This window comes from Peromyscus maniculatus, chromosome 16 (assembly GCF_049852395.1).
Source record: "Peromyscus maniculatus bairdii isolate BWxNUB_F1_BW_parent chromosome 16, HU_Pman_BW_mat_3.1, whole genome shotgun sequence".
Classification (NCBI taxonomy): domain Eukaryota; kingdom Metazoa; phylum Chordata; class Mammalia; order Rodentia; family Cricetidae; genus Peromyscus; species Peromyscus maniculatus.
In genome coordinates, this window is record NC_134867.1 from 41,249,002 (window position 1) to 41,272,951 (window position 23,950).

The window sequence follows — 23,950 nt, forward strand, 5'->3', positions numbered from 1 at the left end:
CCAGAGGAGCAAAGGCTAACTCTCTGGAAACCCTTTAAAAAATGTTCCCGACTCTTAACCTACCGAACTGGGAAAGAGAGGCCATCCAGACCCAAGGAGATGAGACTCGCTGCTGCCCTACGCTAGGCTACTTTCCAAGTATCAGATTTAGCTACTTCCCAGTTCCTTAGGGAAGAGATTCCCCCAAGACTTTAGATATAACTGAGCTCCCCTAAATCAGCAACACCCCTCAGAAACGTGGAGACGTTGTATGCTGAGAAAATAAATGAACAATCGGATGACTGATTTAACTAAATGACTGATTTATAGCTTAGGAATCGGTTCTGAAGAGTCAGGGAAAAAAGGCTGGACCAGCTAAGGGCCATTGCTTTTGCCTCCACGTGAAATTTGTTTTCCTCAATCAGTTTTGCAGGGTCTCTTAGCTTCTACTTCTGTGACCATTTCAAGAAACATTGAGAGTTCTAGAAGAATAGAAGACATCCCTAGAGCTTCGAGAAAAATTGTACTGTAAATAGTCATGGTCTGTGTTTCAGGATAAGTAGAAATAGAGGTCTGCAAATATTTTAGTTTAAAAAATAACCCTTTCTAGTATTTCCTTTTTGTATGGCTCTCATATTTGCCCTCTGGTTCAGTTTCTGGAGCGGGAATGGAATTTGTCCGGGTTCCATGGGAATGTCTCCCAGGGCACGAGTGCTGCGTAGACGTGCCGGTTACTATAATCTTGCGCTGTCTTACTGTTATCCATGCTACATCATTTTCACAAACTATAGCACTATCGTATGGCACTAGAACACCATCATTGACTCTGCTGTCATCTTCACCATTGGAAATAAAGGTCAAAAAAATTGGGATCATATGGTTAAATGGAACAGATTTGCCTCTAACAGAAACCTCATAAACCACATAATCCCAACCCTGGCTTTATAGACATCCTAACTGGAGCAAAAGTCCCGTGGTCACTGTAACAGACCGGTAAAGGCAGAACTATGACCAGAAGCCTGGCCTCCATGTCCTGAGAAGGAGTGCCTTCTGTAACAAAAGATGTTTTCCCACAAATATCATTCAAGTGGAACTTAAGTCCATGCTCCTCATGGGTTTGGGGCTCTCACTGCCGGCCAGTGTGGGGTTCATAACAGTCTGCCTTGATGGTTTTCAAATGGGGAAGTAGTGTTCACACTTGGGAGGTGGGTCACAACAGCCATGGAGATAACAAAGTAGACGGTGTGTGTGTGTGTGTGTGTGTGTGTGTGTGTGTGTGTGTGTGTGTGTGTGTTTGTATGTGTGTGACAGAATTCTTAAAATACTACTAGTATACTTTATTAAAAACAACTTTTGTTGGGTTTTGTTTTGGTTTTGTTTTTTTTGGTTTTTCGAGACAGGGTGTCTCTGTGTAGCTTTGTGCCTTTCCTGGAACTTACTCTGTAGCCCAGGCTGGCCTTGAACTCACAGAGATCCACCTGTCTCTGCTTCCCAAGTGCTGGGATTAAAGACATGCGCCACCACCACCCAGCTAACTTTTGTTGTTTTTACAATATAAATTAGACAATGCTTTGATGAGTCCAGATTATCAAAACAGTGTAGCTTTTGTCTTTTTTATATTTATGGTATATTTGCAGTGTTACATATTTTAGGAAAACAACCAAGTTGGCAAAAATAGGGTACTTTTGTTTTTAAAATGTAATCTGATAGGAATAATGGTTTTAGCTCTGAAAAATAAAACAAATATAACCTATGAAAGTGGAAAATCAATAGAATTGCTTTTAGGGAAATATCTTGTAATAAAAATTCTCTAAGGGTCTTCAAAGGAAATAAATGACCAAGCGCAGTGAGGATCTAAGCACACAGCCTTCTGCAGAGTGCTCTGACCTAAGAATCTAGTTGTGTGTGGGGTTGCTGATTCTTTCCCCTTTTCCCTTCTTCCTTCCTTTTTTTTTGCCATCAGAACCCTGATTTGGTTCTGGGATCTTGAAACCACCCTATGAAGACAGGCACATTCCAAACACGGAGAAGAATAGCATCACAATCGTCATACGGTTTCAGTTCCTTCACCAGAGACTGATCTGGTCTCGGGACTTAAGGGGAGATCTGTAAGGGAAAGGGGCTTCTCCTAGAAAAGTTTGCCTTTGAAAACAAACACACAGGACCGAGGAATGTTTTGTCAGGCAAGCAAAAGGACCTGAGTTTGATCACCAATAACACACATTAAAAAGTCTGTTATTCGGTACACTCTACCAACACTGGAGAGGCAGAGACAAGGGGATCTCTGAGGCTTGCTGGCAGATAGTTTGCTCAAATTGGTCATGTCTGGTTTCAGTAAGAGATTCTGTCTCAAAAAAAATTTTTTTTAATTATAATGTACAGAGCAATTAAAGAAGACACCCAATGTTAAACTTCAGCCTTGACATGCATGTAAACACACACACACACACACACACACACACACACACACACACAAAATGAAGTATTCTTTGTTGGATGTCATATCTGCATGAGATGTCTGGGGCTTCTACAGCTGTCTTGTAGTCATGAGGCAAGGCATCATTCATTGACTGATAACGAGAGTAACAGAACAGAAAAATAAACATGTGCACTAATGGCTGAGGAGAGCAGCGTGTATGTAACTCAGCCTGCATTCACTCTTTCATATGATTTTAAACCATTTAGGCCGGGCTTGCTACACATAGACCAAGTAAGACAACAGCTACTGTTTCTAAAGACAAGCATTGCTATGTTTTAAAATGTTTTGATAGCCGGGCAGTGGTGGCGCATGCCTTTAATCCCAGCACTCGGGAGGCAGAGGCAGGCGGATCTCTGTGAGTTCGAGGCCAGCCTGGTCTACAAAGCAAGTTCCAGGAAAGGCGCAAAGCTACACAGAGAAACCCTGTCTCGGGAAAAAAAAAAAAAGTTTTGATGACATTTACTGTTAGCCCCTGAAGAGATGGCTCAGCAGTTCAGATTTCTTCCAGGGGACCAGGGTTCAAGTCCCAGCACTGATGGCTCACAACAGTCAGTAATTCTGGTTCCAGGGGATTCAGTGCCCTCTTCTGGCTTCCATGAGCACTAGGCACATGGATGGCACACTGCCATGCATGCAGGGAAAACATCCAAGCCCATAAAATAATTTTTAAAAACTACTAAGACTTATTTTCAATGCTATTGCAATCTAGGGAACGAAATGCTTTATGCTTCCAAACTGAAACAGGAACACAGATACAAACTATAAGGCTGGACTTGGCAAATCCTACCTGTCACTTGTTTTCATACCTCCAAGGACACAAGAGTGTTTTTCAATAGTTGAGAAACATAAAAAGAACATTTTCTGGCATGTGACAATTACAAGAATTCAAATTTCAGAGTCTAGAAGTGGAGTGTCACTGAACACAGACAACTCTTCTCGCTTATGGCTACTTTTGTTCTCCAAGGGAAGGTCTCTGTAGGTGTCAGGCAGGGAAGTGAACGGCGCAAAGAGATGGGAATGAAAATTCAGTTCAGATAGACTTCGTCAACCTGGATCAAGACTTCTAAAAAGTGTGAAACCAGGTGGTTCATTGTCAGCATATTTATAACAGAGTCCAACTTGGAAAACGTTTCCTAGTGTAGTTCAATCCCCAGAACACAAGAAAGCTTAATTACATTGACACTCGACTCAGGATACATGTCATTTCTTCCAAGGGATGGGTTCGATGGACAGGCTACCTGTACTAGCTTACAGGCCTAAGGAAGGGTCTGGCCTGGTCTCGGTAATACAGATAGCTTAGAGGTCATTTGGACTATTAGCCACCTCTAGTCCTGGTTGTGGGAGCTTGGGGCAGCCTCTGGCTATAAAGGCCATTTAGACTATTAGGTATCTCTGGTCCTGATTTTAGGAGACTGGGGAGCCCCTGGCTATAAGGGTCATTTAGATTACTAGCCACCTCTGGTCCTGGCTGTAGGAGCTGGATATGGCTTATACCAACAGATAACTCAGAGCAGCAGGCTATTAATCAATTCCCAGCTTTCCAGATGGAAGAACAGGGTTTGTTTTTCACATCTTTCTCATTGGCAAGACAATCCTGCATGCTTACCTTTCCTGGTAAGATGCAGAAAAAACATCCAAGCCCATAAAATAATTTTTAAAAACTACTAAGACTTATTTTCAATGCTATTGCAATCTAGGGAACGAAATGCTTTATGCTTCCAAACTGAAACAGGAACACAGATACAAACTATATCATTTTACCATAGTAAAAAGGTCCTTGAGCCCCAGATCTGTGGCTCAAGGATCTTTTTACTATGGTCCCAAAATCCAAAGTCAAAGAAACTATGATGACCTTCAAATCTAACATTTACTGTCTGGTTTTTCTCAGAAAACATTTACTGGTCCTAATAACAGACCAAGTACATTAGTTGCTTTCCTGTTGTTGTGATAAGATACTATGACCAAGGCAGCTTATGAAAGAAAGAATTTATTGGGGCTTATGCTTCCAGAGCGATAAGGGTCCATCACAGGAGGGAGACAGCAGCAAGTGGCAGCCGCAGCAGCCGGAGGCTAAGTGCTCACATCCTCAAGTGAAACCAGGAAGCAGAGAGACATCAGGAGGGAAATGGGGTAAGGCTATCTAAACTCAAAGCCCACCCCCAGTGACGCACTTCCTCCAGCAAGGCCTCCACCCCTGGACCTCCCTGCAAACAGCGCCACCAGCAGAGCAAGCATTCAAATCCTGGAGCCTACGGAAAAGCTGTCTCATTCAAGTCACCAAACCAAGGAATTTCAAGCCCGACCACATGGCAAAAATCACTTGACGTACTTTAAGGAACAGAGAAACCCAGGACTCACCCAGACTAGTCAAAGAGAAATAAAGCCAGAGTTGTAATAGGAAATTAAGGGTGAGAGCTATTATGCCAGGTAATGTAAGTGGGCCATGAAATACAGGTGAGTTTCACTGTGGACATGAGTAGAACAACATGTTTATAGAACACTAGATTTTCAAATACAGCTGTGATTTATCCAACATTCTTTGTAAATGCCTATCGCACATCTGTAGCCCACTCAGTTTATAAGCAAGGTTAGCTGCAGGCAGGGTCACCCGTTGGTTGGATGAAGGTTCTTTTACTCTTCCGGGATAGAGATTGTGGGTGGGCAGGAAGCCCTGCAAACGCTGGTCTCTACCACCTTTCTTTTCCTTCTGTGTTTGCCAGCAGCAAGTGTCAGCGGTGGCCAGAGAGAAGCGGATCTTCTCATGTTATACAGAGCAAATATGGTGGACTTCCCCTTGCCAGTGTTACAGTCTCTATATGGGCCTCGGATGATGGGGCTTCTGGCCCTTAGCAGTGGACAAATGCTACAACTCTAAGCCTAGAGTCTGAGTCCCTTGACTGTAAAGACCAGACAGTTCCCTGGAGCCTTTTGTGGTGACCAGGACCTGCAGATTCTCCTCTCTGGCTCCTTGAAAACTTCTCTCTGCTCCCTGTCTCTGCTCCTTCTCCACTCCCCTCTCTCTCTTCATTCTTTTTTTTCCATTTCAATTTCCCTTCTTCCTGTCCTGCGCACTCATGAGCTATCCAGATGAATGGTAAAGTTATCGATGGCTACTGCCAGGATTCAGGATACCTGCCTAAATTGAGACAGCATTTGGGGGTCAAGATACATTTGGGCACATGCGCTGGGCGGTGGTGGCGCACGCTTTTAATCCCAGCACTCGGGAGGCAGAGGCAGGCGGATCTCTGTGAGTTCGAGGCCAGCCTGGTCTCCAAAGCGAGTTCCAGGAAAGGCGCAAAGCTACACAGAGAAACCCTGTCTCGGAAAAAAAAAAAAAAAAAAAAAAACATTTGGGCACATGCTGCTGCTTGGTAGCCAGGATACCTAGAGGGCTTTCTTCAGGAACTGAACAGTAGGCCAGCCAGAACCATGAAGGTGTAGGCATCTGGGGGTGGGAGGGCAGGAGTCCTTCAAGTAAGACCAGTAGGCAGTCTTAAGCCATTAGGCCATGCCGGGGCTGCAGGGAAAATTCAGGTTTGCGGGTATTGCTGGCAGGCAGGCCTGAGGCCTCTAGTCATGGTCACTTCTTCGGCCATCAGTTGGAAGTTGCCAGGATTTTGTGCTGGGAAGCTGGGCCCAGAGCTTGGGACCCAGATATCAGTCACAAGCAAGGCTGTTCAGGAACCCAGCACCAGAGATTAGAAACTAGTACCAAATCTCACTGCCTTTCCTCCCTGGTATCTCTGCTGCTTCTTTGTGTATATAGCCCAGCCCAAAGTAATTAAAGTAAGAAAAAAACATGGGGCGCTATTGAGAAAAGGCTTTATGGGACCTGATATTCCAGCCTACGCCGGGACACAGCACAGGAAGGTGTCTTCTAGACAACTCACTGAGGATGCCTACTTAGCCAATCATAGTCATTTGCTTAACATTCGTTGTGGATCAAGGACACTTGTTAATCATAGTCTTGCTCCTTTTTACCAATTCCAGTCATTAAAGCTGTGTTTTCAATCATCCATGGGCTTGTCTCATAGAGCATTACATGTCTCCTGTGCCATCATATGTTGGAAGTATGTGATCTGCTTTTTGATTTTGATTTTACAGGGGATTACAGTTAAGATACTGCATGAATCTCAGAAGAGACCTTGAACTTTAGATTTTTAAATAAGTTTGAGACTGTCATAGACTATCGGGTCTTTTGAAGTTAGACTGTACATTTTTGCATTATGATATGGCTATAAGCCTTTGGGGGCCAGGGAGTGGAATGTCGTGGTTTGAAAGAAAATTGTGCCCAAAGGGAGTGGCACTATTAGGAGGTGTGGCTTTGTTGGAGTAAGTATGGCCTTGTTGGAGGAAGTGTGTCACTGTGGAGGCAGGCTTTGAGATCTCATATATGCTCAAGCCACATCCAGTGTCTCAGGCCACTTCCTGTTGCCTGTACAAGATGTAGGACTCTCAGTGTTGTGTCTGCCTGTACGTTGCCATGTCCCACCATGATGACAATGAACTGAACCTCCGAACTGTAAGCCACCCTATTAAATGTTTTCCTCTATAAGAGTTGTCATGGTCATGGTTTCTATTTTCATAACAATAGAAACCGTGAGACAAGTGCTTATAATATAAACTTACTAACTTATCCTTAACACTGACAGTGATTATAACAGAGTTTTTTCTTTTTTATTTGAAAATTTCATACATGCACCATACAATGTACCACCCCTTCCCCTACCCCGATTCCCTCCAAGATCACCCAATCACATCCTCCTCTCAACTTCATATCTTCCTTTCATAATTAATTAATTAAGCCCACTGAGTCCAATTAGTGCTACCCATGTGCACACGGGTACAGGGCTCTCCACTGGGGCATGGAATCCCAATAGGAGCCACACCCCTAAAGAAAAGTGACTTTCCTTCTCCCAGCAACCATCAGCCATCCACCTTCCAATAGCTCCTAAGGTAAAGGTAGGGCTTCAGAAGCCCCCCAACAATACTATAGCAGATTTCACCAGTGCTGTCATGATGCTTTACACCTTCCCAAGGAGAATCGGATCCTTCCAGGATGTCTCAGAAGGGTATGAGGAGCAAGTACACGCAGTATATTCTTATTTAAATGTTGACATAACTGGAAAAACTCTGGTAGCACTAATTGCTCTCACGCCAAGAAATAGCAGCATTGAAAAAAAAAATAATTCACATCCAGAAGAATTAAACTGTTAACAGCTAAGAAGTACTTGAGAGAGAAATAATTCTAGCCGGAAAAGATTAAGAATGTGGGGGGGGGGAATACAATCAAGCCACTGAGGAGAATGTGCACATCTTAACAAAACCTACCATGAACCAGAAAGTATCTTTAAGACATTACGTCATGAAAAACGCATAGTTTTTATTCATAAAAGGCTGTCTGAATAACTGCCATGGACCTGGACACAACATGCAAAGTACTGGGCTAAGAGATAACTGTTATTTCTTCTTTAAAATCCTTAAAAAAAATAAAATAAAATAAATAAAAAAAAAACAAGAGGTGAAATCTGTATATGTTATTTTTCTTATTGCTGTAACCAAATAGCTGATAAAAAGCAACATAATGAAGAAAGGCATATCTTGGCTCACAGTTTGAGGGAACAGTCTATCTATGACGTCAGGGAACGCTAGGCTACAGGAGCATCAGCAGGCTGGTCACACTGTGTTTGCCATTAGAAAACAGAAAGCAGAGGGGAGTGGACCTATAAACCTCCAGACCTGTCCTCCAGTGACCCATTTCCTCCTGTGAGGCTCTGTGGTGATATTTTATTTGTGCACCCCAATAAAATGTATCTGGAGATCAGAAGGAAAAGCCAGCCACTACATTAAACATAGAGGTCAGGCAGTGGTAGCACACGCCTTTAATCCTAGTATTTGGGAGGCAGAGATTCATCCAGATCTCTGTGAGTTCAAGGCCACACTGGGAACAGAGCCAGGTGTGGTGGCACCAGCCTTTACTCCCACACTGGTTAACCATAGAGGTTTGGTGGTCTGTGCAGACAGACAGAAAGAGGAAGGGATGTAGCTGGGTGGAGAGAGGAAGTAAGATGTCAGGGCACAGAAAGGTATATAAGGTGTGAGTATAAAAGAAGTAGCTCTTTCTTCGGCTGGGGATTTCCTAGTGGTAAGAATGTGGCTTCTTTCTGTTTCTCTGATCCTTCAGCTTTCACCCCAGTATCTGGCTTCAGGTTTTTTATATTAATAAAATCATTTAGCAATTCATCTTACAAGGCTTTACCCTCAAATGTTTCTACAACCTTTCAAAATAGTGCAACTGTCTAGGGAGCAAGTATTTGTGAGTTTATAGAGACATTTCACATCCAATCTACAACCTTGTCTATTTTTATAAATGAAACAGATTCAGTGAGGCTGAATCATGTGCCCAAGGCCACATAGACAGGAAGTAGCCAAGCTTGACTGAAAATAGATTCTTCAATGTGAATTTTAGTCAAGAAGGAAGCACCTTCTTCTGATTGGTGGAAGAATGGCTGCTGCTGTGGTTTGAATAAGAACATCCCCCATAGGCTCATATATTGGAATGCTTCATCACCAGGGAGTGGAACAATTTGGAAGGATTAGAAGGATTAGGAGGTGTGGCTTTGTTGGAGTGGGTGTGGCCTTATTGGAGGAAGTGTGTCATTGGGGATGGGTTTTGAGGTTTCAAAATTCTATGTCAGCCCCAATGTCTTGCTCTCTCTGGTTGCTGCCTATGGATCAGGACGTAGCTCTCAGCCACCGCTCTAGCACCATGCCTGACTGCATGCCACCATGCACCCCACCATGATGACAATGGAGTTTTACTTACATTGGGACTGATGCCCACATCCTGTTAACTGGTATTAAAAAAAATCAGTTCATACACGCGTAGAACAGATATGTACAGCAACACAGAAACATGGCTCTGAGTATGCTGTACTTCAAGGGGAGGCCTGAGGAGCTTTGACTATGAAAGCACATGAAAGGATTCCAGCTGGTCTGCACTCATCCATTAAATTTTCATGCCTGAAGAAGCTAATGTCAACTCATTATTAGACTCATTACTAGTCAATTTGTAAAACAAATTACAACCCTAGAGTGGAGACATCTTGAACATGGTGGAAATAAATACAGTCAAATGAAGACATATATATATATATATACTGTAATGAATACAAAGTAATATATTAAAAGGGGGTATCATCTACTCCATGTAATATGTATCAATCATCTTTCATGAGTACAAATACAAGCTAAGTATCCAGAGAGCCATTGGTAATGTATGGCTGAGGGGTGTGAGAGCTACTGGTAATATATGGTTGAATGGTGTGAGAGCCATTGGTAATGTATGGCCAAATGGTGTGAGAGCTATTGGTAAAGTATGGTTGAATGGTGTGAGAGCCATTGGTAATGTATGGTAGAACAGTATGAGAACCATTGGTAATGTATGGCCAAATGGAATGAGACTCTGTGTCTGGTCCAAGTGAGACAGTCACCTAAACCAGCAATCCTCGAACCATGATCCACAAACTAGTTCTGGCTCATAAATCATTTGTTACTAATCTAAGGTAACTAGAGAAACTGAGAGTAAAGACACAGCAAATTAACCTTTATGAAACACTCACACAAGACATTGGTTTACCTGATTGATAATACCCAAATTAGTGTAGAATTAATGATTTAATGTATAGAATAAGAATCACACAGCATGGGCTGCCAGTAATCCCTGCAAATAGTCACATATTGGTTAATGAACTAGACATTTTATTTAATATTTAATACAAAAATTAAATTATAATTTAATATATAAAAATATTTATGTTACATTTAATTTGTGTATGTGCGTGTGTGTGTACATGTGTGTGCATGCACACATGCACTGAAGTGCTTGCAGAAGCAGCTGGGGTCCCCTAGAGCTGGAGTTGTAAGGCACCTCATCTGGATGCTCCAGGCCTTTGGAAGAGCAGCCAGTGCTCTTAATCACTGAGCCATTTCTCCAACCACCTAGAAATGCTTTTTAGAAGTAATAAATGGCCTTTCCTAGAAGACAGCTTGAGAAGCCATTAGTGTCCTAGACATCACTGATGAACCTTTTCAATTCTCAATCACCAGTCACCTCTTTTTGCCTGTCTGGATCTGAGCTCCTACAAGCAAACCCCAAAATAGGCACAGGATGACCAAAGAGAGACCACTATGAAGCATAGACAGGCTTAGAATGAACTGTTTTGTGTATATGTTGGGAGGAAACGAACAGTGCAACACTGTAACACTTCTATAAAGGTCATCAAGAGGTCAACCTGATTCCTGCTCGCTCTTTTTATTGAGGTCTACTCATTCTTGGGAGATGCTTTTTCTCAAAGTAAACTGAGCAAGAAGAAATATCCATAAGAATAAATGTGTTGTTTTGTAAAAATCATTGTTTAGAAATATGGAAATAAGAGCCAGTTCTTTAATGTGTTCCAATGAAGAAGACATGGTGTGATTGATGAATCTACAGCTACATTGAACGCTCCATATTGAAAAGCGGAAGGTTCACTTAGCTGCTTGAAATCTTTAGCAATCTATCTTGGATCAAGTTATTAATAGAACCATTTTCTCTTAGATGTTCAAGGACTAGGTTCCCTCTCAATGCTTTGGAAAACATACACTATCTCGTTGTGAAATACTTAGTAGTCTAATTTTACTCAGAAGCAGGAACCCTTTTTAAAACTTGTGTGTTGTGTGTATGAGCATGCATGTATGTCCATGAGAATACAAGTGCCTGTGGGAGCCACAGGCCAGTGTCTTCCTCTATCACTCTCCACCTTATGTTTTGAGGCAGTCTCTCAGTGTTTTGAGCTCCTGTTCTAGCTAGACAGGCTAGCCCTGAGGATCTGCTTGTCTTGCCCCAAAGTGCTAGGATTACGGATGCTCACCACTTTCATGTGAATGCTGGGGATCCATACTCCAGCCCTCATGCTTGAGTAGTCATCCTTTACCACTCAGCCATCTCCCTTCTCCCCAAAACCCAAACCCTTTAAAGCAAATACAGCCGGCCTCTAAGTCCCAGAAGCCATACAAGTCTCACTCTGACTATAATCGATGTTTTTAATTGTAAAAGCATTTGCACCTTTAGATTTCCATTTTCTCACCCTTCACCCCACGATTCAACACATTTCTCTCCATTTCCTGTGGTGCATAAAAAGGTGGTTTGTTCACAGGTGCTCCTAAAAACATTCAACAGCTATCTATGTATCCAATAAATCCTATGCTTGGCATTCATTCATCATTTATCAAGCAATTATCTATCTTCTGCTGAGCAAGTGCTCAGTGAAAAATGAGCCTCGTAGGTTGTGTGGAGTCTAAATAATGGAAAAGTATCCTAATTCTCATCAAAACTAGAGATGTCAACCAAGAGGAAAAATAATGCTTATTGCTAGTATTCCAAGGAACCACTCATGATTACTTTATAATTACTGCATTTGAGATGGTAGAATCAATTTTAACAATCAAATATGTAATTATGGTGTGGGGGCAAAAACATAATCCCACAGTTAAAAAAAATGACTCCACATTAAGACATGTAAAGGCCAGGGGAAAAAAACTTTATTTATTGATAAAATACTTCAATACCCACCCCTACCACAGCTTCATCCAGAGTAAATGCTCATCAAATTATAATTTCTAAAAAAATCACATCACTCCAGTATCATAAAAGTGTCCTTATCTTTTAATGGTTTATTTATTTTTATCTTACGAGCACTGGTGTTTTGCCTGCACACTTGTCTGTGTGAAGGTGTCAAATTGCTGGGGTTACAGACAGTTATGAGCTGCCACATGGGTGCTGAGAATTGAACCTGGGTCCTCTGGAAGAGCAGCCAGTGCTCTTAACCACTGAGCCATTTCTCTAGCTCCTCTTATTCTTTTCCTGTCCTCACAGATTCTATGGGCACTACAGGGACAGCCCACATTTTCTCCAGGACCCCTAGAATCTGACTCCATTAAGACATGAGGGTATCTGTAAGTGACTCCTTGGAAGGGGCTGGAATTATCCAAATACTTGCTACTGACATTTGAATGTAACATACACCATATGGGCGCATGAGATTGATCTCTTGGTCTTCAGCCAATGGCGTCATTCTGGGAGACTGTAGAACCATTAGGGGGTGGGGGCTGACTAGAGAAGTGGGCCACTGAAGCACAGGTGGGCTTGAAGTTTTAGAGCTTGGTCCCACTTTCCATCTTCTGTTTCCTGACAGTAGATTACGATGCCACACACCACCTCGCTCTCCTATGAACATGCCCTCTCCACCATCTCCATGCAGTAGCTCCACAAACTCTAAGCCAAATCAACCCCAGAAGCTGCTTCTTGTCAGTGTTTTTTCAACAGCACCAATGAAAGCAATCAACACAGGAAAAAGTGGAGCTAATACTGGGGTGGTGAGCCTGGCATATGGTTTGTGAGCCTTGGGGACTACTCTGTAGGAGGAATGTAGAGGAGTTTGGAGCTGCTAGGAGAGAGCAGAGGTCAGTACTCAGGACACTTTCCAGTCTCTCCTGGACATTCACAGAGCAAGGATACCTCTGGATTGCCTGGTGCACACCTTCCTCACTAAGGTCAGAGAGGCAGCTCTGCATCTTGTTACAGATCTCACATTCTAACAATGTCCTGTCCACAATCCACTCACTGTCATGGCTTCCTCCTCCATGCATTCTTGGCTGGTGAGTCTCTGTGTTCAAGGACCTCCAGGTACAGCCACTGCCTACTGCTTCTCAGTGCAAGAGAAGGTTGTTAAAAAGCCTTGGGGAGAAGTTATGTGTGCTAGAGAAGCCTCATTCAGCCATAAGGTAAAATACTATTGGTCAGGAGTTCATTGTTTATAAATCAACAGTGTGTGTGTGTGTGTGTGTGTGTGTGTGTGTGTGTGTGTGTGTGTTCGTGTGTGTGTGTGTGTGTGTGTGTGTGTGTGTGTCTGTGTCTGTGTGTCTGTGTGTACACATACACATTTATATACATTTAGTAGGGCATCTTAGAAAACAACAAGTAAGGTACTAATTGGTTGACAAAAAATGTAGCCAGAAGTTCACAGGAAACTACTCTGTATTGCCCTATAGTAAAGGTTCAGGATTCACTGATCTCAGTACTCATGGGAATGGTGTGAAATGTGACTACCACAGACCTGAAGATCCAGCTACAGTGACAGTTGGAAGGCACCTGGTACTTCCTTCCCCAGTTGGGATTAACAGTGGAGACCCCTTGATATAAAGGGACTCCACTACACTTTCATTTAAGTAAATAAATACTTTGTGGTGTCACATAAAACTTTGGTGAGGTTTAAGCTAATAGAACAATTTAACCGTAACTCATTAGTAAGAAACTTAATGATTTTTGTAACATAGCTATAAAAGATAACTGTTCTAGATTTTATTCAACTTGTTCTAAAATACAATCCCACTAATTTGGAATAAACCTTGCCTTTCTTCTGCTCTTGTATATGACTAATCATCATTTTCAAAAATAGAAATGCATCTTGGTGACCTGCTGGCATCTCTATGAGCTGCATATTTCAGAAGTGTAACAAGAATACCTCCACAACCGGCTTGTTTTTCTGCAAGTAAAATGTCTCCCTCCCCAAAAAAGATGTTCTGCAGATTAAAAAGGGGGAAAAAAAACCTTAGCATCGCACATTACTTCCCTTTTCTCTTTAAAAAAATAACCCTGCAATAAAATATTATTTTCTCAATTTTTGAGGCCATCTTCAACAATAGCCCACATCTGATGCACAGATAATGTAAAAAGGCAAAATTTCTAAAATATGTCAAAACGCATTATTGAGCTTGCACTAAATAGTTCAAGCTTAACTCTGAATAATAATAGATTTGTTGTAACACCTAGACAGCAGTGTGTGGCCTGAGGTCTTTGCACAGTTCGGGCAGGGGAAGAGCAAAGAAAGAAAATAGCTTAAACTACCAGGCAAACAATTGGGCTATTTTTCAGCAGTGAGCAGGAACAGAGGACTGATCCAGGCCGTAGCAAGCGTAGAGCTTGAAAACACTACCCCCAGTAAGTGAAAGAGGCCAGTCACAGTGGATCGCACACTATGAGCGTCTAATGCTCAGAGGAGGCAAATCTATAGAATATAGGATTCTGTGGCTGTGCTAAAAACACTCCCCAAACGTGACTGGGAAAGGAAAGATCGGTTGGGTGCCATGGGTTGGGACAAGGGTATGGATCAGAAGGGAGAGTGATCACTCAGCTTTGTGGGATTGTTTTTTGCAGTGGTAGACTCTTCGGGGATTAGGCAGTGGTGCTGGGTTTTCAATTTAGTGAATGTGCTAAACGCCATTGAATGGAACACTGTGAAACACCGAATTTTGTTTAATAGAAATCACGTCTACAAAGGCAATTGCATACCCACAAAATACTTACAATCTTTAAAAGCCATGTGACTGCTGAGGATGCAGGGAAATAGAGCACCCATATTCTGCTGGTAAGAGCGTCAAATTGTTAAAGAACAGCTTGGCAGTTCTAAGTAAACTCACCACTGAACCCACAAATTCCACCCAGGAGAAATGAAAAACCTATGTCCACACAGAAACCTGTACACAATTTGTGTTTTCTTTCTTCTTCCTTCCTTCCTTCCTTCCTTCCTTCCTTCCTTCCTTCCTTCCTTCCTTCCTTCCTTCCTTTCCTTCCTTCCTTCCTCTCTCTCTCTCTCTCTCTCTCTCTCTCTCTCTCTCCATATATATATATATATATATATGTATATATATATAGTTACACTTGTATATCTTTACACATATACATCTTTACATATGTATATCTTTATATATCTTTCTCTTCTCTCTCTCTCCCTCCCTCTCTCTCTTTGCCCCTCCCTGCACAAATGCTGATGTCAGCATTATTCCTAACAGTCCAAAGTTGAAACAACTCAATTAACTACCAACTACTAACTGATAAACAAAATGTTTATAAAAGGCATTATTTGAACATAAAAAAGAGTGATGCTACAACATGCCTGAACCCTGAACATATTTTAAGCAAAGGAAGTTCGTCACAAGGAATATACACTGCCATGATTCTACTCATATGAAGTGTCCAGAAGGTAGGTGTGGACTCAGTGACTTGGGGAGACTCTTACAGCACCCCAGTTCCTAGACATTTTCCAGAAATGACACAAACACAGAGTCACCCACCAGGACGGGAGCTGCAGAGTGGACAGGCCCCCTGTTTTGTTTTGTAGAGTGTTGGGGCTCCAACCAAACCATCCAAACAAAGATCAGTGAAGTTAGCAGCTTCCTAGAGGATGGCTCTGGGAATTAGGGGTCAGTGTCCTGGCTTGCCTTCTGTTGCATAATTAAACACTACCCAAGGGTGGCTTGGGAAGGAAAGGTTTATTTGGCTTACATTTCCATACCACAGTCCATCACTGAGGGGAATCCACAACCTGGGGCAGTAACTGAATCAGAGACCATGGAAGAACACAGCTTGTTCCCAGGCTCGCTCACCTCCAGCTACTTTTCCTTCCTTTTCTTGGTTTTTTTTTTTTTTTTTTTTTTTTTTTTTCTTTTCTTTGACACAGCCCTGGCTGTGCTGGAGCTCACTTCGTAGACCAGATAGGCCTCGAACTCACAGAGATCTTCCTGCGTTTCCCCAGGGGAGTGTTGGGATTAAGGCCATGGATGCCACCACTCCCAGCCCCAGTTACCTTCTTTATATTTCCCAGAACTACTTGCCCAGGGGTGGCACCACCCATGGTTGGGCTGGGCCCTCCCACACTCATCATTAATCAGAGAAAATGCCCCACAGACTTGCCTACCAGCCACTTTGATGGCGACATTTTCACAGTTGAAGTTCCCTCTTCCCATATGACTCTAATTTATACCAAATTGACAAAACAAACAAACAACTAAGTGGCAAAAAGGCTGAGTAAAGACTAAAGGCTGAGGTGGGGTATTGATTGAAAAAATGTCTTAGCATTGTAATGGTTACATAACTCCATAAATAGACTAAAAAGCCATTAAGCAGTATACTTTATTATTATTATTGATTTCCTGTTTTTGAGGCATTCTCACAAAGCCGAGGGTGGGGTGGGGGGTTTTGGGGGTAGTGGTTTCAAACTTGGTGTGTAGTCAAGGATCACTTCCAATTTCTGAGCTTCCAAACCATAGTGCCTGGATTGCAGGGGTGCATGACCATGTCTGGTTCATTGAATAGTAGGGGCAAACTAATACACATACACGTGATGCATGAGTGAGGGGGACCTCTGAGGCCCTACCCCAAGAGCAGTGTCTGTTAGTGGCTGCAGGGACGTGGAGATTTGCTACTCTTTAGGGCATTGGTAGGTTCCCAGTGCCTCAAAGGATGACTTCCGTCCGGGCGCATGCAAATTGCACTAATTGAATTCAGTGGGCTAAATAAATAATAAAACGATTTGAAGTTGGGAGGGAGATGTGATGGGGGGGAATCTTTAAGGGAGCTGAAGGGGAGAGGGAGGAGTGGATATGATCAAGATATAATTACATACAGGTATAAAAATTTTAAAGAAAATAAAAGGATGCATTAGATATGAATTTATTTCAATACATCTTTTGGAGAAAAAAAAAAGAAACCTAAGGAAAATATCTAAAAAGCACTGCTGTGTGTTCTCGCCCGCCCCCAAGTGCTGATGACATGACTAAGTGCCTCAGATCATTTGTGGAAAAGGTCAAGGAAGCAGATCGCCAGAGACTCCTCCCAAAGACTCTGGGCCTCCACTGACTTTCCACTTTGAGCAGCCTTGAAAACTGTTGGGGGACCCTGGCTGCCTTACAGGTATAAATGGGACTGCTGATCCCAGTTTGGACTCCAGGGTCTAACCCACTGCATGGGTCAGAGTCAATAGCAAGCACTAGCTCCTGGTAATCTCTGAGCCCTGGCCGTCAAGTGGCCCCCGAGGGGCAGGTGGTCCCCTGCTGTGTCGGGGAAGAGACTGGTGTTGCAGAAGAGCTGGCAGTATCCGCAAGTCTAGGGAGAGGCGCCCGGACCGGTTCCACAGAAACTGAGTGTGCCCCGGCTCAGGCCCCGCCCACTTCTACCTACAGCCAGGCTCTGCAAAACGAAGATCTGGGCGGCAGAGACTCTGCAGGGAAACCGGGTGGCCACAGGCCAACTGGCGGATCCTGGCCCATCTCCCTGTCCCTGCAGAGGGGTGCGGCCAGCTCTCCTCGGGATCACAACGCCCCCTCGCGGCTCAGACCCGGGAGTGTCCTACTGACCCCCCCAGTAAGGGCGGCAAGGCGGTGCATCCGTGGGGCGGGGACTCAGAACAAGGTGCTTAGTGCACATAGACAGGACAGACGACCCAGGCGTGCGCCCCTTGGGAACTGTCCCTGACCATGGCCGAGGAGCCAGAGCCAGACCTCGAGGCGGCCGAGGACGCAGTGGAGCCGGCCGTGGACGCAGTGGAGCCCGTCGTGGAGATGCCGAGCTGGAAGGCTCCGGAGGACACAGACCCCCAGGTAGGTGTCTTTTAGGGCCCGCAAGGGTTGCTTCTGGGCTACTTTATTATGAGATCGAAGAGTCCCATAGAGTTAAGTAAAAAGTACTGTTTTAGACCCTGCTTAAACCAGGCAGGAGATGCGTTGTTTACCTGACCCCCTCCCCCACCCCAGGTGAGAGTCATGCTCAACTTCCTGTCTAGGGTGGGGGAAGTAGGGAGCTGCAATGGATGCCCATCAGTTCTATGTAAGAGATGCTTGTTTCTTTTAACCTGCCCCTAGGGCAGTATCAGCTCCTCCGTCCCATAGGGGGATCTCCGGAGAGTCTCTTCTTGTCTTAAAGACCGGAAGCTCAGGCTATACCTTACGGCCCCAGCAGTCTCATGGCCCGCAGTCTCCTGGTAGACCAGGGATTAAGGTTACCCATATTGCTGACTCTCACCTCCCGATGTCTGGGAGTTGTTTCTGGAAATTTGCTGTGTTCCATTTCAGCCTGGAAGTTATGAGATCCGACACTACGGACCAGCCAAGTGGGTCAGCACTTGTGTGGAGTCTATGGACTGGGATTCAGCCATCCAGACTGGCTTCACAAAACTGAATGGCTACATTGAAGGCAAAAACGAGAAAGGTAAAAAAAGTAGCCTCTGAGATCCTGAGGCTATTGAGTTTAAACTTACTGAAGAAATCTCGTTTGTCATAGAATGAATAACCAGACCATTGAAAGCCTACTGTTTTTTTATACATGATTGGCCTCAGGAACCTTAGTGGTAGCTAGAGAGGAAGGTGCTGCGGCTGGGTTCCACTTTTCAATTCTATTCGTCCCCAATTTTGTTGTATGAAATAAGGCTCTGTAACTAGGGAGAAGTCCTTACCTGTGGCAAATGTCTCTAATAACTTGTGAATGATAATTAGTGATACCCCAGAACAAGAAAATGTGTAAGAGAATGAGCCGCAAGTCATTAACACTCTCTCTCTTTCTCCCCGCCCCCGACCCCGTGTGTGTGTGTGTGTGTGTGTGTGTGTGTGTGTGTGTGTGTGTGTGTAAAACTTTCAGGTCTCTTAGCCTATAGGACCTCATTTTCTGAGTTGTAAAGCAAAGATGATTAATTGTCCCATGTTTTCTATAATTTCTCCTTTAAAAAATAGAATTCATCAACCCCAGAATACAACACTACAGAAAATGTAGATTATGAATAATCGTCATTTCCACCCCCCACCCCTCTTTGAAAGATGAGACATTATCTCGAGGGTACCTAGTTATGGGGGTGCTGTAAAGTAAATCAAGAAAGTCACATAAAAAATGGATGGAAAGACTCCCATGAGTCACGCACACACGAAAGGTGCTTTCATTTTCCGCGGTGCAGAGATGAAATTGAAGCTGACCGCTCCCGTGACAAGCTGTGTGGAGGCCGGCTCCGGCCCTTTCAGTGAGTCTACCATTACCATCTCCCTGCGTGTCCCCTCTGAGCAGCAATCCGATCCACCCCGGCCTGCAGAGTCGGATGTCTTCATTGAAGACAGAGCTGGAATGACCGTGTTTGTGCGGTAAGTGGTAGGTAATTCACAGCCCTGCTGACTGCTACCTGTGTGCATTCACCATTCAGCTCCTACACCTGCTCCTACAGCAAGCAGGCTTCTCACCCTTCCGAAAGTACAGTCTAATGCAGCCATGGTGTTTTCCCACTGGCTCAGTTTTAAAATGTCACCGAGGGCTATTTCAAGATATAGTCTATTTACTGGGAAGTCTATTATATACTTTCCACATATAAAACATAGCACAAATTATATCACCCAGAGCATAGGGCCACCCTTTCCTCTAATCTAGGGAGACCTGAATAATAATACCTTCAAAAAACAGTCTACGATGTCATCTTAGTCTGTTCGGGCTACCACAACAAATACTATAGACTCCGTAGCTTATAAGAAACAGAAATTTGGGGTTTTGTTTTTGTTTTTGTTTTGGAGTTCTTTCTAAAAGTTGGGTTCAAGTTCAAGGCACTGAGAGTTTTAGTGACTGGCTAGGGACAGACCATTTTCTGGTTCCGATGAGCACCATTGATCCTCTTTGTAAGGGTGATAATCCCTTTCATGGGGGCTCAACCCCCATGAACTAATCACCCTTCAGAGGCTCTTAAAACCATCACATTAGGAATTCAATATAAATTTTTGAGAGATACAGGCATTCAGTCCACAGCATTCTGTCCCTAAGCACATGAACTTTATGTCTTTCTCATACAAAATACATTCAGTTCCATTGTATTAGCCCCAGAATACAGTCAGATTTTCCTTTGGGCCACCAGCTCACAAATAACAACATGGAGACTTACTATTACTTATGAAATCTTAGCCTTAGCTTGGCTCTTTCCCAACTAGCTCTTATAACTTAACTTATTTCTACTAAACTATGTTCTGCCACATGGCTCGGTCACCTCTCCTCTGTACCGAATGTCCAACTTCTTCAGTGTCTTGCTGACATCTCTCCTGTGGGTCTAGATTCATCCCAAGTCTCTCTCTCTCCCCAGAAGTCCTGCCTATTGTCTCCTGCCTAGCTATTGGCCGTTCAGCTCTTTATTAAGCCAATCACAGTGACACATCTTCACACAATGTAAACAAATATTCCACAACACCAGAATCTTAGCTCTTTTCAGCACTGACTCAAAAAACTCATTTAAATATCATCCAAATAAAATCTGGCTGAGACTCAAGGCATGATTCATCCTGAAGCAAATTCTCACCAGCTGTGGGCCTGTAAAGTCAAACAAGCTATAGGCTTCCAAAGTACAACAGCATGCATGGGAAAGACATCCTCATTCCAAATGAGAAAATAGGGAAGAAAAAGTAATGGGCCTCAAACAAGACTCAGATCTCAAGACTTTAATCTTTTTGACTCAAGGCTCTGCCCCCACCGCCCCTCAGGTCCATTGGACTGGGGGTTGGACCTCTAAAGCTTTACAGGACAGGAATTAGGCTCTTGATGCCCCCACACAGCTGTTTCCCTTGACTTTGGGTACCCCCAAGCCCAGCAAAGTTGTCATGGTTTAGAGCGGTGGTTCTCAACCTGTGGGTTGCAACCCCTTTGGGGTTGCATGTCAGGTATTTACATTACAATTCATAACAGTAGCAAAATGACAGCTATGAAGTAGTGGCAAAATAACTTTATGGTTTGGGGGTCACTACAACATGAGGAACTGTATTCAAGGGCCATATCATTAGGAAGGTTGAGAACCACTGATTTAGAGTCACCTCCTTGTAGATTCATTCCACCAGGCTACAATTACATCCCAGTCACCCTTTAATATGGTGTGCCCCCTCTCACAGTTCCATTAGAGATAGCTGGACTGGAGACTGTCTGTGGTGGCCCAGCCCTCGCTATTGCCCTCTGCTGGCATGCCTCTAGGTATGGGGAGACATTGTTGAATAGATAGACAAGGTCTTTGCTCTTCTTTGAAGGATCCTCTTTCATCTGAGGCTGCCAGATGGCTTTTTTGTTTGTTTGTTTGTTTTTGTTTTTTGTTTTTTTTTTTGGTTGGTTGATTGGTTTTTGTTTTTGCATTGGTACATTAGTAAGAAAACTTATACCAATGAAGCATATTAAAAATACTTTTTGTTCATTTTTAACCTTCTAAGTGAAAAACATTGTACTTGCGTGTCCTATACTTCAGCAGGTCAATGTGTTATTGTGACTTCATCTTGGAATACTTTTATTTATGCACTTTACTAAACTTTTGTTCTTTCCTTTCCCATCTGTGTAGCAGCTCCATCCTTCTGATCTGTCTCTTGGCCTAGTTCTTACCCAGATCTGATCAGATTCCTTTCTGCTCAGCATCCTGTAGCATCCTCCCAAAGGGACATAGGTTAATATGCAAAGCTCTTGCTTCTGGCTTCAGCTATCCTTTTGGACCTCATTTTCTTCTTCCCTTTGTATGCTGGCATTTCCATTTTTCTCATCCCTCCCTCCCTCTGTTCAGGGGGAAAACCATCCTTCATTCTAAGACCAACTCAGGAGGCGCCTACTAGCCTGAACTGAGTCCCATCCTTAGTATTCCGAGAGCCCTTTGATCCTGTCTGTCTCTGTTAAAATACTTCTCAGGAGGTTTAGACGATGCTGTCAAGAGTTGTTCTCTTTCATCGGACTATGAATGTGTAGACATCCAAATTATGTTATATCCATCCACAACCCACTCTGTTCTCCTTGCCCCGGAAGAGGGCAAAGGGAAAGCATTTGATTGAGTGTCTGACTCGGGTCTGTTGACACACTCTTGTAGTCCCAGGTACTTAGGAGGCTGAGGCAGAAGTTAACTTAAACCTGAGAGTTCTGCCACAGCCTGAGCAACTAAGACTCCACCCCAGAGTATGCAGCAGCAACAAGAGAACAAAAGAAACACAGCACACAGAAGTCCAGCTTGGTGGCACACTTCCATAACACTAGCTTTGGGGTGGCTCGGTTACGACGGTCATGAGCTTGAGGTTAACACCAGCTACAGAATGTGGTCAAGTTTCTCTTTGGGCCACCAGCTCACAAAGGACATGGAGACTTTTAATAATATGATGAAAACTCAGCCTTAGCTTAGCTTAGGCTTGCCCAACTAGCTCTTATAACTTAACCTGTTTTTATTAATCTACGATTTACCATGAGGCTTTTTATCTTTCTGTCATCCTGTACCTCCTGTCTTGTGTGTCTCCTGGCATCTCTGCTGAGCCTTGATTATCTCTTCCTCTTCCTTTCTGTACCCGGAAACCCCACCTATTCCTCCTGCCTAGCTCTTGGCCGTTCAGCTTTTGATTACACCAATCACAGAAAATACATCTTCACACAGTCTACAAATATCCCACTACAATAATATAGTGCCTCTAAGGGTTGCCTGAGCAATATAGCAAGACTCCCTGATGCATAGGGACTTTCAGTCTGCATTGTATATAAGAGAGAAAGGAGAGAGAGGGGTGGGGAGGGAGATGAGGGACTTGGAGTGTGGAAGAGGGGTGAGTGTCTGAGGGGGTTTCTGCGTGGTTCTCTAGATTGCAACATCAGCTTGTTTCTGGGAAGTTCCTAGTAATGCACTTGGGCCCTGTGCTACACACCCTCAATGTTCATTTTAATAAGGCCCTAGGATGACTTTTGCACACGTTAGTCTGCACGAGAAGATGTAAGTTCCAGTATGTCAATGGATGGGACTTGAGAGTTTCCTTGGGTCTCTCCTAAGTGAACTTCATGAGCCTGGGCAGGAAGGTCAGTGGCTGCCGGGAAGTCACTTCATCGAGCTTTTAGGGCCCCAGACTCCCTTGTTCATCTCAGACTAGCATTGGTATCCATAGTAAAATCACTCATGCGCAATCACTTTCTCCTCCGTAGGTCTTTTGATGGATTCTGCAGTGGCCAAAGGAATCAAGAACAACTTTTAACATTAGCAAACATTTTGAGGGAAGAAGGAAAAGTTTTCAACGAAAGGGTCTTTTATACTGCCGGCTACAGTAGTCCTTTCCAATTACTTGATAGAAATAACGAAGTGTGGCTGATTCAGACCAATGAGCCCTCCAAAGAAAACGAGTAAGAAAATGAAGCTCACTGCCAGGGGCAGAACTCCTGTTGAATGCAGACATCAACAGCACCTTAAGTGAAGTATCTAGTGTCTTCATAATGTAAATACCTGATGTGCAGGATATCTGATATGTGACCCCCCAAAGGGGCCACAACTCACAAGTTGAGAACTGCTGTTCTGGGGTGTCTTACCCTAAATACCATCCCGAATCATGCTTATTTCCCGTGTGCCTTTTTGAGATGCTTTATTTAGGTCCAGGTACCAAGACATATCTATGAATGGGTCCTAAGTGAGATGACCTCTGTTTCTGTGAGGATCCAGGGCAAAGCCATGCCATTTCCCTCTTATCCTGGCTATTACCATCAAGTTGCCTTCTTCTGCTTGGATTTAGGACATTTGAATGCTCTACCTTCCATATAATAACAATAAAAATGTTCAAGATTTGTCCTGTGTAGAAGTAAAATTAAATAGTCTTACTGCTGCCTCGATTATGTTTTTT

The 23,950-nt window shown here is 43.5% G+C and overlaps 1 protein-coding gene across 1 annotated transcript; it reads left to right on the forward strand.

The window, feature by feature from the left end:
• Nucleotides 1-17,522: 17,522 nt before the first annotated feature.
• Hebp2 (heme binding protein 2) lies at nucleotides 17,523-23,939 on the forward strand. The gene is made up of 4 exons (XM_006986095.4): nucleotides 17,523-17,935; nucleotides 18,407-18,542; nucleotides 19,279-19,459; nucleotides 23,265-23,939. The coding sequence occupies exons 1-4, from the start codon at nucleotides 17,813-17,815 to the stop codon at nucleotides 23,461-23,463; spliced, it is 639 nt and encodes a 212-aa protein (XP_006986157.1). The 5' UTR covers nucleotides 17,523-17,812; the 3' UTR covers nucleotides 23,464-23,939.
• The last annotated feature ends 11 nt before the right edge of the window (nucleotides 23,940-23,950 follow it).

Bases quoted from the DNA above. Each gene is read 5' to 3' on its own strand.
- Hebp2 (XM_006986095.4), top strand. From the start codon at position 17,813: ATGGCCGAGGAGCCAGAGCCAGACCTCGAGGCGGCCGAGGACGCAGTG. The intron at 18,543-19,278 runs GTAAAAAAAGTA...TCCGCGGTGCAG, and splicing joins TGAAGGCAAAAACGAGAAAG to AGATGAAATTGAAGCTGACC. The intron at 19,460-23,264 runs GTAAGTGGTAGG...TCTCCTCCGTAG, and splicing joins GGAATGACCGTGTTTGTGCG to GTCTTTTGATGGATTCTGCA.